General features: G+C 37.3%; 1 protein-coding gene across 4 annotated transcripts in view; it reads right to left on the reverse strand.

Annotated features, from left to right (window-relative positions):
* DIAPH3 (diaphanous related formin 3) overlaps positions 1–16903 on the reverse strand; it is a 556147-nt gene that overhangs the window by 136697 nt on the left and 402547 nt on the right. For all 4 annotated transcript variants that reach the window (XM_065896255.1, XM_065896254.1, XM_065896253.1 and 1 more), the window contains 2 exons: positions 8632–8727; positions 8055–8111 (listed from right to left, as the gene is read on the reverse strand). In XM_065896255.1, coding sequence (XP_065752327.1) covers positions 8055–8111; positions 8632–8727 — 153 coding nt within the window. The remainder of the gene's footprint in view (positions 1–8054; positions 8112–8631; positions 8728–16903) is intronic.

A 16903-nucleotide genomic window follows, 5' to 3' on the forward strand; every position in this document is an offset into this window, starting at 1 on the left:
GGGGGTTGGGGACTCCTGCTCTAAAGCACACTCAGTTGGCCTACTGCTGACCCCTATGGTTACATCTGGAGATTAACCTTTAGAACTTTTAGGCAGTTGGAGAACAAAATGCCCTTTGTCGCAGGGCCTGTGAAGCACCTGGGCTACTTTTCTTTCCCTCAGACTTTACGGACAGCTATTATTACACAAGTAATAGCCTCTTTTTTCAGCTGGGCCATTGATGCAAAAATTATCTTGCATCTCCCTGAGCAGTAACCTCTCACAATCCATCTAGGAGACATGCCATTCTCCACTGCCCTTGCCTTCCTTCCTCACCCAGAGACTGTCACTTTCAGGAGGAGACCTTATATCCTAGTTCTCAGAGAAAAAAAGACTTCATCACGTGAGACCTCCAAACTCCCTTACTCAATATTTGTATCCACTTCTCTCCATATATCCTTTCTTTCCGCCGTCCAGGTGCTCCGCATCTGTGCTCTCCCATCCCATCCCCCAGCAACCTCACCCTCAATACTGCCCAACCAAACACTCATCCCTCCCTTCAGGATACAGACAGTAAAGCCAGAGCCATACGAAAGGCAAAGAAACACAACCCCTTCATTGAACTACAACCTGTTCTAGTTCCAGCTATTTCCCTTTTGTTTCATTCTTTCATACCCAGGCTTTTAGAAAGGACAGCCTCCACTACTCTAGCCAACACTGTCTGGCTTCAGTCTCTACTATTCTACCACAACTGCTCTTCCAGAGGTGAACAGTGACACCTGTGCCCTTCAATCCAATCTGTGCCTGGGCGCTCCTCCATCCTTTCCTTACCTGGCCTTTCTGAAGCCTGTGGCTTTGCTGACTGCTCTTTCTCTTGGTCTCTGGGAGACTGCTCTTTCCCAGCTGCATAACCCAGTGAGCCCTGCACACACACCTTCCTGCCTGGGAGATCTAGCAGGACTAATGACAGTCCTGGGTACAGGTGATGTCTTCTCCTCCCTGCCTCCTGAGTGAACCTCCACAGTAGCACAAGTTCACTGGACCTTAACTGTTTATCCTAAACAATTTATTTGTCACTAAAATTGTAGATCCACCAACCATTTGATATGTTTTCCACATTTGTGATTATGTCAATGAAAGTTTAGTTTTCAAATGACAAAAAAATAACAGTAAAAGTCATTTGAGAACTAGACTCTTATTGACGTAGTCACAAATGGGGAAAACATGTCATGTATATATGCATAAAAATGTAACCTGTAAAAATAGAGAAAATTTGTAACAAACCAGTAATAAAACAATAAAATAATTATTTTTTATTCTTTGGAGAATTTGATAAAATCAACAGATCCTTTGAGCAGGAAAAAAAATATGCCCAAGCACAAAATCTAAAATGAAAGTACAGAGTTAAAGGAGCTTCTAGAGTCTATCCATTGACTCCTTATAAATCCAGACTCTGAACCTATGCTATAAGAAAAGGAGAGATTTAGAATGGGCCCCAAAATTTAAAGATAACAATTATAGTCCACTGTGTAACACAAACAGAACAAGAGACATATTAATCATAACAACTATTTCAGAGAAGTCAAGGACATAACTTTTCTTATACAAGAGTTCTTTATCTCCTTTCACTCAATTTAGTCTCAGCCTTCAACTTACATCTGTGAGTACTCATTAAATGAGAGGCATTTGCTATTTCTTGCATAAATGTCCTTTTAAAACAACTTGAGGTCCTCACTACTTGAGAACTTTCTAACCTGTTCATGCTTAAGAGTCTGTTTGACAATGACTAGCCAAAAGGTTGTCCTGCCCTGACTATAAATTAGAAAGGCCTTTCTGTCTACCCACAGGGCATCCTTACCCAGGCAGGAGCCCTGCTGAGTTTGTTCTTCCTTTTGCTTGACTACATAGTAAATAGCAGAGACTGATGTTTGAATAAAATGTGAAATCACCCAAATTGTTTTATATTCGTGGGCTAGAAAAGTCTCCTTAAAAAATGTTTAAGTCTTTTGACACTTACAGGTAGTACTTAATTCTGCTTGAAAGCCCAAGTGTAAGGGTGTCAAAAACAATTAGTATTTTAATAGTTCCCTTCCTTAGGCAGGCACAAATTCATCAGAAAGAGAACAAAAAAGATTCTCAAGAAAATAAGCCAATGACATTTAGCAAAATCATATAATTTGACTATATTATCCTTTATGCTCTTTCTACTTTAAAATAGGATACAGTTAAAAAAAAATGGAAATGGTAGTTGTCACCATTTACTACTTTGATAGATAAGGTTTTCTAGACAAAGACTGGTTTGGTGTCGTGCTCACTGTTTTCAGAAAAGCCTTATGGTAGTTAGTGCTCAATAGACACCACTGAAAACCTTACAAATTTCATAATTCTGCCTCAAGACAAATTCTTGCTGTTTTGGAAAAAGGTAGGTCAAGAAATAAGGGGACCCAAGGCTGAGTCAAGCCGGGAGGGGGGATGGTTGTGTGTGAAGTTTTAATATATCAACAACAAAGCCTGTCTTGTGCGCCCCCCTTAGTGTTATTTTGTGGGAAATAATGCCAATTCAAAGATATCTACCTAGCTTCACATTTAATTCTGACTTCCAGTCTTGGAGTGGCAGAGCAGCTGTGCCTGGAGGCAATACAATCTTATTTCTATAAAAATCTCTCAAAGCTCCATACATAAGTGGAAGAGTCAAAATAGATAATCAAATCCAAATTAAGGCTATTAAGAATTGATTTGGTGTAAAGATAATATAGCAAGATTTTGTTTAGGTTATGGATGCTCACTGAAAATGAGTAATCCTTGTTTGCCTAAAATTTTGATTATGTTTTATCTTATTTTGTCACAGTTAAATAGTTTTATCATTAGGGATTTTAATTGCATATAGTTTATAGAATTCTTTCTGATTACTCTATATCCAGTTAATTAAAAAAAAAAATCCCACTGTACCACTTAATGAAAAGAGAACCATCTAATGAGATGCAATCAAACTGCAGGCAGATGCACCATAAGGTGTGGCCGAACAATTCATATTTGTGAAAGCTTTGTCACAAACACTTTACAGAGTCTACAAGGGAAAAGAAGTCCCTGAAGAGAGTAGAAATCACTGTACCCTGAAAAACACTAGTCACTCAGTGGTAATACCACTCAGTTTTATAAAGAAAAAAAGAAAGAAACAACCAAAGGAAAAGAAATGGGAGTCATACCAAGTCATTTCAAGGACGTGGAGTCATACCAAGTCCTTGAAAGTCTTCTTTCAACCTTCAAAATGTAGGCTCCACTATTATGCAATCCTTCCCATCTTCATCCTTTTTCTGTCTCTCACTCACTCTGTTACTCACCTGTGTCCATTCCTAAGGCTCAGTCCTTGACTTGCATTCTCCAGCTTTGAAGATTTCCTGCAGGTAACTCATCTGCTTATGCAGTGTTAGCAAGTCTTTGTGAGGGTATCAACACAGAGCTCTAGACTTGGCTTCTCCCCTCGCACCTTGATCAGCTCTCTAACTCTCCCCATTCCTTGCAGCCAAACCATGTCGGCTCAAAGCGGCTACAAAGTCCTTTCGATTCTTTCTTCTCTCTAACATTTGTCACTTTGACTCCATACAAACTGCTCAGACCTGTCATTTTCCTGCTCAAAAACCTCAGTTTTTGAGTCCAAGTTCTTGGTCTGGCATCAGACTCTCAATATACTTATTCCCTATCTGGTCCTTTATTTTTAACCAGGCCAGGTGATTCACTAACACTGATTCACCAACACCCAAATATGGTATGATTTTATTAAAATGCGTTAATAAAAACTTTGATTACCTTGACTTACTATTTTCTACAAACTATAGAAAATCTTTAGATTTCAAATGCGCTGTATTAAGTAAAGAAATGAGATAATGCCCTGTACTCATTAGCAGATGCTTTCATTTATTTACTGTTGTTAAACTTTGCTTGATTAAGCAAGGGAAAGAAATCTAATTAATAAGTAACTCTCCACTGCTAAGGAGTAAATAATCCAATCAAGATTGAGCCTAACCCTTCACATCTAACGCAACAACCTTCAAACCTGTGATGATCAAATAGCTCCTTTTGATGACAGATAACATATTAGGGAGAAGATGAGAAGGATAACTCCTTCTAGCTACAGATAGAGCTTTAGCAATTGGCATACTAAGTCCTACTTATTTGGGTGACAACCGCAGACCCGATTTTGCTCAATGTACACTAATTGTTCTATGCAAGCCTAAACATAAGCATGTCTGTTCATTCAACACATTCTTACTAAATATCCATGTGTCGGGCACCAACCCGTGGAAGAACTGGGGTTACAGCAGTAAACAAGCCAGAAACCCTCCTTTATTGTCTTGTCTGCACCCTGATGGGACTCAGGAGTAGTGTGGCAGACACTGAATAAGAACATTTTAAGGCAAACGTGTGTTGCATAATAGGAAAAACCAGGGTGCTAGTAAGAGCATATAGGTGCTTATAAGAGCATACAGTTTTACAGGGTTCAGACTAAGGTTCAGAAAAGACCTCCTGGGAAAGTGTGTGCATGCTGCTTCTGCTTCTTCACTCACGCTTGCCCTCAGGGTTTTGCCTCATTTCTACTTATCCTTCAAAACTTAGCTTTGATTTCAGGTCCTTCTAGAAGCCAAGTTTGAATTGTCCTCGTAAAGTCTGGATTGGTCTTTCAGACTTCTTGGTGTTCCAAAAGCTCTGTGCATTACCGCTATCTTGGCATTAATCAGATATATGAGAATTGTTGCTCATCTGTCTCTCAACTGGATAGTGGATTCTTAGAGGGAATCACTACATATTAAGTGCCCAGCAAGTGCTTAATACATTTTGCTAAATAAATGAATGAGTGAAGGTTTAGCAAGGAAAAATACCAAATAATTAATTTCTTCCTAGGTCTTAACAGACAAAGCAAAAGATAAAACAGGGAAAGGTTTTAACCAAAGTATTTTGGGTAGAGATTTGGAGCACAACACAAGGGCTGAATTATTCAGTGTGTACAATTTCTGGAGTTAGAATATTGTACTTTTGAGGTCATCTTTTGTCAAAATATATTCTGTGATATTTTAGCCCCAAGGTCTCACAGGATACTTTATCAGGATTTTCTCATTCTGCAATAAAAGATGATCTCTCTCTCTCTCTCTCTCTCTACACACACACACATATATAGTCTAAGTCTATATTTATAATCTAAAATTTCCATGATCTTTCTAACAGAGTATAAACTTATTAGATTAATTTAGATCTTTTAATAGAGAGTTTATTAAAAGAAATAAATAGTGGTCCTCATTCAAGAAGGTGGTTTATCCTTGTAATCCAAGCCTCAGATAAAGAAAAGAATGCTATCTAGTGGTTCAATCTGAGAACAAGGGAGAAGATAGACCAGAGGCTAGAAAACCTCTGAAAGGGTGTGAGGGTGTATCTCAATAGCTCGAACTTATGTCACAAGAGAAAAAAATGTACACACGTGGTTCACCCAGATGATGGGAAGAGGAAAAGATAGGGATTCAAGCAGTTGTATTCAGAGCACGACGTGGGAGAGAGATTAAGAGCTTGGACTCAAAAGTCAGATGGACCTGGGTTTGAAATTTGGTCATAGGACTGGACACAAACTATCAGACCTGTTCAATCCTTGGTTATTTTTGACTATAAAATAGAGATAAAAACATTGACTATCTGATAGGATTATTGAGAAGATTAAATGGGATATGTATAAAGCATTTCAACATATTGCTTGGCTTTTAACTTAAATAACTCAATAAGCAAAGTAACAGTAAATATTAACTTATTATTATTACTATTAATATTATTATTTTATTTAGGATGCAAACAAATTTAAAATAATTGTAGAAAATCTCACATATCTTTTAAAACTAATGAGATAATATCAACTACTATATATTTTTAGAAAATATAAATATCAGGTGTTAGTTTTGTTTAAGTACATGAAAGCAAATTAAAAAATAAACGGGGTTTCCATGTTACATTTCAGTTGCATAGTTCAGTTGTAGGGTTAGTACTTTCAGTGAAAACACACTAATTTTTAGAAAAAGATTTCAAAATGAACTCTGAAATGTCATCTTTTTCTAAAAAATATGCATGATGCTTGTTGCAATGTCCTTAACCAAATTCTGCATTTTTCAATGTCTAGTCAGATAAATCTATCTTTATACATACAACCCTTAAAGATTAGTCTGGTGGTTTGAATTTTTTTCACTTGGTTAGAAGTATAAAGGGAAAACAAAAGAAATATCAATGAAAATAAGTTTTTAAAATATTTTAATCCACTACATTTTTATTAGAACGGAGAATTTGATCTTTATGGTATATCTCCTTTGGTTTGCTGTATAATCTACTTGCTTAATTATCACAAAAGCCTTAGAACTTACGATAGTACATTGGCCTTGGTAGAGACAGAAATGTAATGCTCACCTGCTTTTTTCATCTGGACCAAAAGTATCACAATTTACAATTATAGATGAAACTTTGTAGCCTGGATATTTTACTGACATTACAGTCACAGAAGGACTGTGTTTCTCAAGGCCAGTACACAAACTTATTTTAAATAATTTCTCCCTGCATAATGGCCAAAATATTTATTTTAAATTAAACACAGCATGGGTATATGTATGCCATTACAATCATATCATATCATGGCTGTGGGTCTTTTCTTTAATGACTTACAATGGGGGCTGAGTTGTTTATTTCATATATTGTATTGATAATAATAATTTAAAAATCTAAGTACCTATATTCAATCAAACAAGAAACATGATGGAAATCAAAACTATATTATGGTTGTGTCACTAAAAAGCTCTGTACTCTAAGAAAGTTTTCAGCATCTCTGAGTTTCTCTGTCCTCTACAGTTTTTGCCATTATTTAGTATATCACAATGACTCTAAATAATAACCCAAAGCTAGGGATTAATTATCCACAATGAATTTTTCTGACTTATTACAATTTTTTCTTCCTATTGTTAGACTACGAAAAGGCAAAACAATAAAAACATACTATTGAAAAAAGTCAAAAGATCTATTTAAAATTTTGGTGTAGATTTTTACCTTTTCTCTCATTTATTAAGCATGTATACTTTCCCTTGAGCAGTAAGGATCTACACAGCTATTAAAAGATCATTACATTCATGTCTTTTTCTTATTTACCGCATACTCTTTTTTATGTTATCCTAGAAATTCTACTTAAGTTTCTCTACTCAGTCAGACATTAATACTTCTAGAACGTAATTCATCTGTATCCAAAACAACTCTCGAAAAAAATCTGTCAAGTATCTTTTCATTTCTAAATCTGGTAAACTTTGGTAACAATCTCACTGAATAAACGGCAATCACGATGGATGAATTTGACTTTGACTATGAAAGGTAAGCAGAACCCTGTAATACATAACAGTGAGGGAAAGGGAACCAAAGTAAACAAAACCCAATCAACACAAAATGGCATCTTGAAGACAGGAAGAGGGCTCCATGAGGTTGCGTGTTCAGGAGCCAGTTAGAGATGTCTGAAAGGAGTCAGTCTCAGATAAATATTGGAGACTAAGTTAACTCACCTTCTTTTTAGTGATTCTAGCACATCCCGCCACAATAATATCACGTGAAGCTCACCTGTATTAAAGATTTTGCCAAAATGCTGGTCACAGTGTTTCACACTGTACTGGCAAATACGGTACAGTAAAACAGGTAACAATTCAATATTTCAAATTGTATCTTAATGTAAAGCAAATCCACTACTTAAAATAGTTCTAAGAAAGCACAATGCTTTTGAAAGGATACACTGGACAACACTGATCAGAAATGTGTGAGATAACTTCAAATAATAATATTAAAAGTAAAACGTGCACTTGAGACCTGAAAGAAGAATCCTCGACACTACCTCAAGGCAATAATGGAAGGATGGAAAATATGAGTGTACAATCGCATCGCAAATATGTACATCCACACATTTTTACTATTTTAGTCATACTGAAACTCGAGAACTTCACAGCAACCTACTAAAATCACAGATCAAGAGGATAAAAGTAGATAAGGAGAATGTGCAATTTATGAATACAGTTTATTACCATGGTTACAAACTTTCAGAACAGGCTGAGACGCTGGACTGAGACTTCGCCGAATATCTGTTAAAAAAATATATATAAAAGAATCTTAATATAGAGGTCTGTTCATCTCAGGAAGTATAACAGTATTCGACGTATTTCCAAGGTTAAGTATTTCTGGAAGCAAAGCAATGCTTCAATACCCTGAAATACTTGAAGCAATAATGTTATGACTTTTACTTCTCATTTAATTATGCTACTGTGAACTCCACTGGGATAAGGTACATATGGTTCTTTAGATGAGACCTGTCACACTAATCAGGCTTTTCCAGGTTCAGTGCATTGATCTGTTAATGCGCTACTGACACTGGCCAACTGGAACGCTTCTCTCTCTGACACTTGCAAGGGAAGGATTAAACAAACTTATAAAACTTCTGAAGAGTTGTTGCCCACAGCTCTACATTCTTGACACATGACTTTAAAAGAATTACAAAAAGTGGGGGTGGGGGGGATGCTGGCGCGCGCGGGGTGCTGGGTGGGGGGGGGGTTGTTCTTTGTGATAGTCCCCTAGAAAGGAACAGGAAACAAGTGTAATGTTCACCTTTCCGCTTCGGTGTCCTTTTCCTTCGGTCGCGGAAGGCAGCCCCCGACTGCAAGGCCTCCAGCAGACTATCCATCACTCCTGTCTCATCACCCTCTGTGAAAAGAGATGCAGGAATTCCATCAGCCCTCGGGGTTACCATAGCAATGTCAAAGCATGCGCAGAAACTGGTGATGGTATGGTAGGGGGAAAAAAGATCAGATGCCAGGACTAAGCCAGCAATTTCAATATATGATATGACTTAACTCTCTCATAAATCAAATATCTTTTAATGAAATCTGTCTCATTAGTGTCCGTGTTACTGTCCACTAAAGAGAACCGAGTTCGACTGATTCACTTCAGAGCACTGCTTTTATAGTCTGGTGGCAAAATAACTTTAAATGGAAGGTGGTTCTAGTCATATCTGTGTCTCAGGTTATCATAAATCACATTTCCCTCGTAGAAATGGGTTATTTTCAAGGCATCGGCTCCTTTTCTAAAATTGACCAGGTGTGGGAGAGTATTTCTGTTGTCGTTATTGAGATTCTGCTGTCTAAACTTATACAAAATTATATTTCCAGGCTAATTTCTGTGAACGTGCTCCCAACAATTGATTCTTCATATCAGGATAATTGTCCCCAGACTTTAGGTGACACAGAACAATCACTGCAAACTTTTACAGAATGTATGAAAAGTTTGTCTTCTACAATGAAAAATAAACCAAAAGAGGCTCTCAAAAATCTAAATGATTATATCACATTATGATTAGTTTAAATTGATATTCTGTATATAATTGATGAAGATGTGGTTATAGAGCCATTTCTCTCTATCTGGTTATCTTGTAATAATCTATAGCTATTTACAGTTGTCAATGATAAATGTTATTTAAAGGAAGTGGTTAAAAAAAAAAGCTTCAAAGAAACTATTGGATCAACCTAAATTCATGAAAATGCCAAAGATTTTTTTTGTCCCTTAGAGAGAAGTTATTTTCAGGCATTCTCTATGAAATTGTATGTCTGGTATACCGTCATGTGTAAAGTACTAGAAAACTATTTTCCTCTGGATTTTTTATTTCTTTTTTTGAAACGCAATCCCTTTATAGGGAACAGATGACAAATGAATGCAGTAGAGTACAAATAACACATTCATTTACAGTTTATAAACAGATATGTGAATATAAACATGTGTCAGCCCTTTTCAATCTGGTTCTGTTTCATTTTTAGAGAAGTACTAAACCTCGTAGGTGTAATCCAAAAACAGGTGGGTGAGAAACAGAGTATTTGGAGGTTGTTAACTTACACGTAAATTTAATTCTAAAGTGGCCTGATGGCTATTTTAATTAAAATATGTCAAATATTTCAGACACTTTAGTAACTATCTTTGAAAATTTACACTCAAACTCAACTATAATTTTTCTAAAAAGAACTCCAGGTAAAGCTAAATATTTAAGGTTGTGAATATATTTCATTAGTAAAAGGAAACACTGAACATTCTTTTGTAAGTTTGCTGCTGTTAGTGGCACTGATGACGTGATTGTGAAAGTATTACATGTGTATTATAAGCCTGAGCAGATGGGTAAACATGCTGATGCTGTTGGCAACAGGGATGCTTGCTGTGGGATGCGAGATACAACTATGGAGTGGGAGAAGGAGAGGAAGAACCATGAAGTGCTGGATTGGATCTAAAGGTATCATAGAAGATCAAGCTTTAAGAAAAACGCCTTTTCTAGCTTCGTGGCCCAAAAGAGCCTAGAAGTAATGACACTACAGTAGCAATGAGCACAGCTGGCCCTCAGATCTTGGTTTCTAAATATTATTACTCACTAATAGGAACCGGAATACTTAGAAAAATGGCTGATTCTAGGACTGAGATCAAGAAAGTATGAAATGAGTTGAGAAAATATTACTGTGCCAGAAAATAAGAAAGTGCTCAAAGACAGACAGGGATATATCAAAAGGGCAGAGGAGCCAGACTGAAGGATAGCCTTGGCCAAATTTAGGACAGTTTGAGCACTGAATGGGTAATGATGGGAATGGATTATTACACACTGGAAAAAAGAATCATGCATCCATACTGATGCTGAAAATTTTTAAATTTATTAAATATCGGGGAAGAAAAAGCTCTGCTTTAAATAAGAATGTCAACCAATAGATGTCAAAGATATAAAGAGGACCGAGTTCCATTAATATAAGAGATAGATAAGGGAAACAGAAAATTCACCATATCACAACTCACACAGTAAGAATTAATTAGGCAGAAATCATCAATGGTTACAAAACCCATTGTATGTAAGGTTATGGAGGAACATGGTGTGGAGAAATCTCAAAGATATCACCTTACCCAACTAATCAAATTTGACATCACCAGTAATGGGGCACACTGACAATAATTGTCTCCTGAAGTGATGCATTGAGATGGACACAATATAAACTGTGTAAAAATATTTAACCTGGGAATTCCCTGGAGATCCAATGGTTAGGACTACGCACTTCCATTGCTGGGGGCACAGGTTTGATCCCTGGCTGGGGAACTAAGATCCCACAAGCCGTGCGGCATGGCCAAAATAAATAAATAAATAAACAAAAGCTTAAAACCATCTTTAACAGAAACAAACCCAAAAAAGGTCAAAAACAAACAAACAACAAAAAAATTTAACCTGCATCTAAACGTTAAGGAAACCATCTTACAAATCCAAAGTGAGCGACATTCTGTGAAACAACTGGTCTGGTTTCTTAAAAATCATCAATATCATGAAAGACCAAGCAAGAGAAACAGAGGAGAAAAGCTTAGGGAAGCAGCATTCTAGCTTAGAGGAGATTAAATAGACATGGCAACTAAATGCAACACACAATCTTCCATTAGCTCTCGGATTGTAAAAAAGTCACAGATGACATTATTGGGATAATTAGACAAATTTTAAATTTGCTGGGTATTAGGTAATTACATTGTACCAATGTTGGTTACCTGAGTTTGATAATTATATTATGATCAGGGAGGATAATGTCACTGTTCTTAGGAGATAGATGCTGACATGTTCATGCTCACTAAACAACTTACATCACAGTTCCACGTTCCCAATTTCATGCCTTTGATCATGCTGTTTTGTTTACACAGAACATCCTTCCCACTTTCTGCACCAATCTAACTCCTTCTCCTTCAAGATAGATAACTGAGAATCCTTTCCTGAGCTGTGTGTGCTGAACTGGTTGCCCCTCTGTGTCCTAATGACTTGTGGTACATATAGCAATAAATCCTTTACAATATTGTTTACTTGATGGTTTCTACCACAGAGAGTTTGTCGAGGGCAGGGATTGTGGTTTCCATTTATCTCTAACACCGAGCAAAGAAAGTGTTCATTAACGTATGCTGACTATATTAACAAATGAAGCACTAGCGTGGTCAGCTGGAAGGAGTCACCACGTAGAAGAATAAAGGTCACAATGGGGAGGGAACCAGCGGGAGCACATTCCCACCACCACTGTAAACAGCACAGCTTTGTTCCCTCCTTTCCCTGGGCTCACACAACCATTCAGTTGCCAGACCTTGCTCATGTACATGTCAGTATCCCAAGAAGTGATCCATTGTTTCCTTTTCTGCCTAAACTTAATGTTGGTGGTCCAGAACTGAATTATTTTTCACCTGAAATATCGCATGAGTTGCCTAAAATGATGTTGCTTCTCGTTTCTCCCTAATTCTAATTCAGCCCATAGAGCACTAAAGCGGAATCATGATCCCCTGGTCAAAAATTTTCAATACCACTCACTTCCCACAATATAAAGTCCCAACTCTTTCTCTTGGCCCTGACACTGACTCCAACTGCTTTCTAAATCTTATCTCTGGTTTCCAACATCACAATCTGTTCTTCAGCTAAAGGCAACTGCCTGTGATTCTCCACAAACATTTTCTCTCCCATCCATCAGTCTCTACCTGGAACTTCTATCCTCGGTCTTGTCCCCCAGAGCTAATGGCTTTGCTTGGCCTTCATTCCCCACTCCCACAATGGAAAGAATAGTGTATCAGAGAAAGGAGATCTGCATTCTAGTCTGAGCTGTCAACTGGCTACATGTTCCTACATGTTCCTGACATGTGTAATAGAGATAATACCTATCTAGGGTTGATGAGAGGATCAAATGAGATCATACAAATGAAAGCAGTGGTAAATTGCTAAGAGATAGAAAATGTAGGGAAATAAATTCATAAATGAACTCCATAGTGCACTATAGGGAGTTTATGTAATATCTGATTAGGTTTTCAGCATTGTTTTAGATCCATTATAAATTAAGTAACTCTTTAATAGCATATGTGATTAATAACATCATTTCTAAGGGAAGCTCTGATCAGAAATACAGGTAGACTCTTAAAACAATCCAATGTGTAAGATGGAGACATAAAATGAAGATGTTTTTCCAAACGCTGAAAATGCATTTAGAATATTCATTTGACACATGTTTATTGAGGGCTATGATGCGCCAGAACATTACTAGGCATGAAGGATATCTAGATCCCAAGAATTAACAAGAAACGTTTTCAGCTCTCCAGAAGCAGAACAGTGTGCTAGCTATGGGAGGGTTCTATCGGAGATGTAAGTTTTCCTAGTGAATTATGACCTGGTGAACAAGCAGGATTTGACCATGGCAGGGACCGGGGTGGGAAAAGCATACCTGGCAGAAGAGATAGCAGGTTCAAAGGCAAAAGTTATAAATAAAAACAAAAGTGAGGTACAATAAAGTATTTAAAGGACTCATATTTACATTATTCTAATACAAACCAGAGAAATAAAAACTAGCCATTTTTATTGTAGACTAGAATTCAACTTCTTTAACTACAAGTCAATTGATATTCAAAATCTTTATTATAGTCTCTCTCCTGCTGTTAAAACTCTTTTAAATAAATAGACTAACTGCAATAGTCAAAGCTGTGCTTTGTGTGAATAACATATCACCTTGTTTAATTTGTAAATCGTATTTTAAGAAGTCGCACAGCATCAAGGGAAATGGAGAAGGGAGAGGTAGGGATGAGATATTTTTAAAGGAGAATCAAGAGGATGTGAGGACAGGCAGAGGGGGATCTGCTAAGGAGATCACATGGGAGACAACTGGGCCATAGGAGAGAACAGTGGCTGAGAAACTAAAAGCAAATCTGCTGGGTTGACCATTTGGAAAAAGGATTGTTCCTTATTTCACAGACCTGTCAGAGAATTTGGATAAAACAGTGACAGGTATATATACACAAATACCCAGCACATTTTTAAAAAAGATATTAGTATAAACCTAGAAATAATATTGTTGTCCAATAGGAAGTAATCATGGCATGCTAACTGGAGGGGTGAGGAATATTTACACCATTGCACTATTATAAACACTGGCTATTCGTTTGACCATCAGGTATGATAACATTATAACGTGAAGACAGCAGAGGTAAAGGAGAAGGGGTATACGAGGAAAGTATAAGCGGGGAGAGGGTATAAGGGAACTAAACCTTCTACCACTTAGGAACTCAATGACTAAAATGAAAAACTGACAAATAATAATCTAAGTACATTATCTAGAAATAAGGAAGAGGTAAATATCAGAAAAAAAAAAACCCACTAAGAATTAAAAGTGGTTGCCTCTGGGAAAGGGGAGGAAGTTGAGACGGTGAAGGAGAGTGTATTTTATTTTGCTATAAGCCTACTGTGTTTCATTTAGGAATGTGTGGAAATCACACTGATAAACACAAAGAAACTAGAAAATTCCTGACAGGAAGAGGCAACCAAGAAGGAGGAAGAGGAGAGAAAGAAGTTGCTTCTTGACCTTAACGTGCTTTCCTATGACAAGGGGAAGAAGACAGGTAACAAATGGTCCAATATACAATGATGAGCATTGTGATGGAGATCTCCACCCAGGAAGGACACCTGGCATAGGGCAGAGGGAGAAGGGAAAGCCGTCACAGAAGGCCTCCTGAAGACCTAAGACTTAAAGGAGTCTTTACATTTGCCAGAGCTTCCTGAAGAGGGAAGGCTCTGCAGAGTTCACAGAAAAGCTGTACAGGGGACATGAAACACTTGGGAGAACTCTCATGTCCATGGGAATGGAGGGCAGGTTACAGTAGGGGTTACTGAGAGGTGATGCTGAGGAGACAGGTAGTGGCCAAATCACCAAGCGCTGAAGAATATGCCAGACTGTGGAGTTTGGAAGGGAGCCATTAACTTATTTTAAATGAAGAATTAACATGGTCAAATTTCTACTTTACAAAGATCACTCTGAGAAGAGACAAGACAAAGGGCAAGGAAAATAAGGAGAAGGCAGGTTTCCTGGTTTAAGTCCAGGCAAAATGCGATTGTGGGAATCAGGTAAAGAACAGAAGGTGAAAAAGGAAAAGAGAAAGGAGGAAAAACGGAAAAATCTTGGTCTGCGTGAATGTGAGTACTAAAAAATGAAGTCGAGGCTAATTTCCAAGTATCTGGTTCGGCCAGTTGGATATATGTTGGTATTATTCACCAAGTACTGAATTATTTTTGTTTCATGGTAGAACGGGGCTGAGACAAGAGAAGAATTCAGTTTGGATATGTTGAGATCTTCATGAGATATCCAACTGCAGGTGATTAAAGGTGTCTAGAAGGATGATGGTTTCACAGGTTTAAAACTTCGGGGAGAGGAATTAATTATACTAACAAGTTGAACTTAGAAGCATACTGGTCATACTGGAAGCTACAGAAAAGAACATAAGCATAGTGAAATGGTAATGAACACAAGTTTTGAATTTAGACAACCTGTATTTAAATTCTGGCTTTCCAATTAGAAATCAGTGTGGCTTTGGGCAAATTACTTAACCTTACTAACCTCCATTCTTTTTTCCTCAACTTTGATGTGTGATTAATAATAGCGCCTACTTCATAATATTATTGGGAGGATTAAAGGAGATAAATCATGTGTGACACTCAGCAGGGTGCCTGGCACATCATAAGAACTTAATAACAGTTAATCTTTGCTGTGGTCATTACTGATGTTATGGCAGAGCATGAGTTCTGTTAGGAAGGGTATGTGTTAGACATAAGGAAAGAGCTGAGGGGAAGCCACATGGCAAGCTAATATGCAAAGGGGATTTTAGGAAGAACCAACTGTTCTCAACCTGTGACCATTTTCCATTGTGTTCACTTTGCACGTGCTTCCAGAGCTCCCCTTTTCACTCCCACAGTCTCTGGCACACTTTCTTTAAGTCTCATCACATTTGATATGACTTTAGTAGTAGTAAGACATATAATAACCACCTGGAATTTGGCAAGAGGATAGGGAAGGAAAGCTCAGTTTCTCCAAAGAATTGTTGAAAGTGTGCAGCTGATACTCAAAATTCAGAGACTCAGAATTTAACCCACCTCTTTCTAAAAGAAACACAAGACAGTTGCCCCAACAAAATTACATGAATTTACTGTTCATGCTGCTAGTTATAGACCTTCTGGGGACAAAGCTGTATTTGATTTACTTGCTAACCTAGTTCAGTCTTTAACCTTCTAGAACAAAGCTCAAAATACTACTTAACCCAGACAGCAAAAAGACAGGAATAACACAAAACAACATCTTCGAACATGTCTTAATCTAGATGTGAAACTGAAAATTTATTTGAGTCAAGGGAATTAGAAAGCCAATTTTCATTCATGATAAAACGATAATTAGAACAGTTCTCTTGTATATTATAATGACTGGCTCAACCATGAGAAGTGGAATTTTATATTTAGAAACCCAGTACTTTAATATTTCTGGTTTTATTCAGTATTCTTCAGTATTTGCATATCTTGAATTAAATATATTTCCTGTTACAAGTTAGAAGGAAAAATGGAGAATCTTTTACAATGAAGTAAGGTTGTTTTTCTTTTTTCCAAAAGAAACTTAAGAGCAAAGTCAAGGAGCCAAAGTGTTGGGCTTAAATCTTGGCTCTTGCCAGCTGTGTGCCCCTTAAAGACCATCTTGTGCCTCCCTATTTCCTCCTCTATAAGATGGGGATAATAACAGTACGCTCCTCAAAAGGCTGTTGTGAGGATTAAGTGAGCTAATACATGTAAAGAGCTTAGGATAATGCCTCACACACAGTAAGGCTTCAACAAATATTACTATTATTTTTAATATTATGATGACTCTTCTTTTTCACTAATATGGCACACATTGCTGAATGGCCAGTGCAACACATCCATTCCCTACCCTCTCTTTGTCTGCTTCTACTACAGAGGCTGGAAAAGTTAAAACCTCATTTTCCAAAGCTTCCTTGTAGTGAAGCTGAGGGTGGCCCTATGATGCATTTCTGACTGATAAAGTGTAAG

This window comes from Phocoena phocoena, chromosome 18 (genome assembly GCF_963924675.1).
Source record: "Phocoena phocoena chromosome 18, mPhoPho1.1, whole genome shotgun sequence".
Lineage (NCBI taxonomy): Eukaryota > Metazoa > Chordata > Mammalia > Artiodactyla > Phocoenidae > Phocoena > Phocoena phocoena.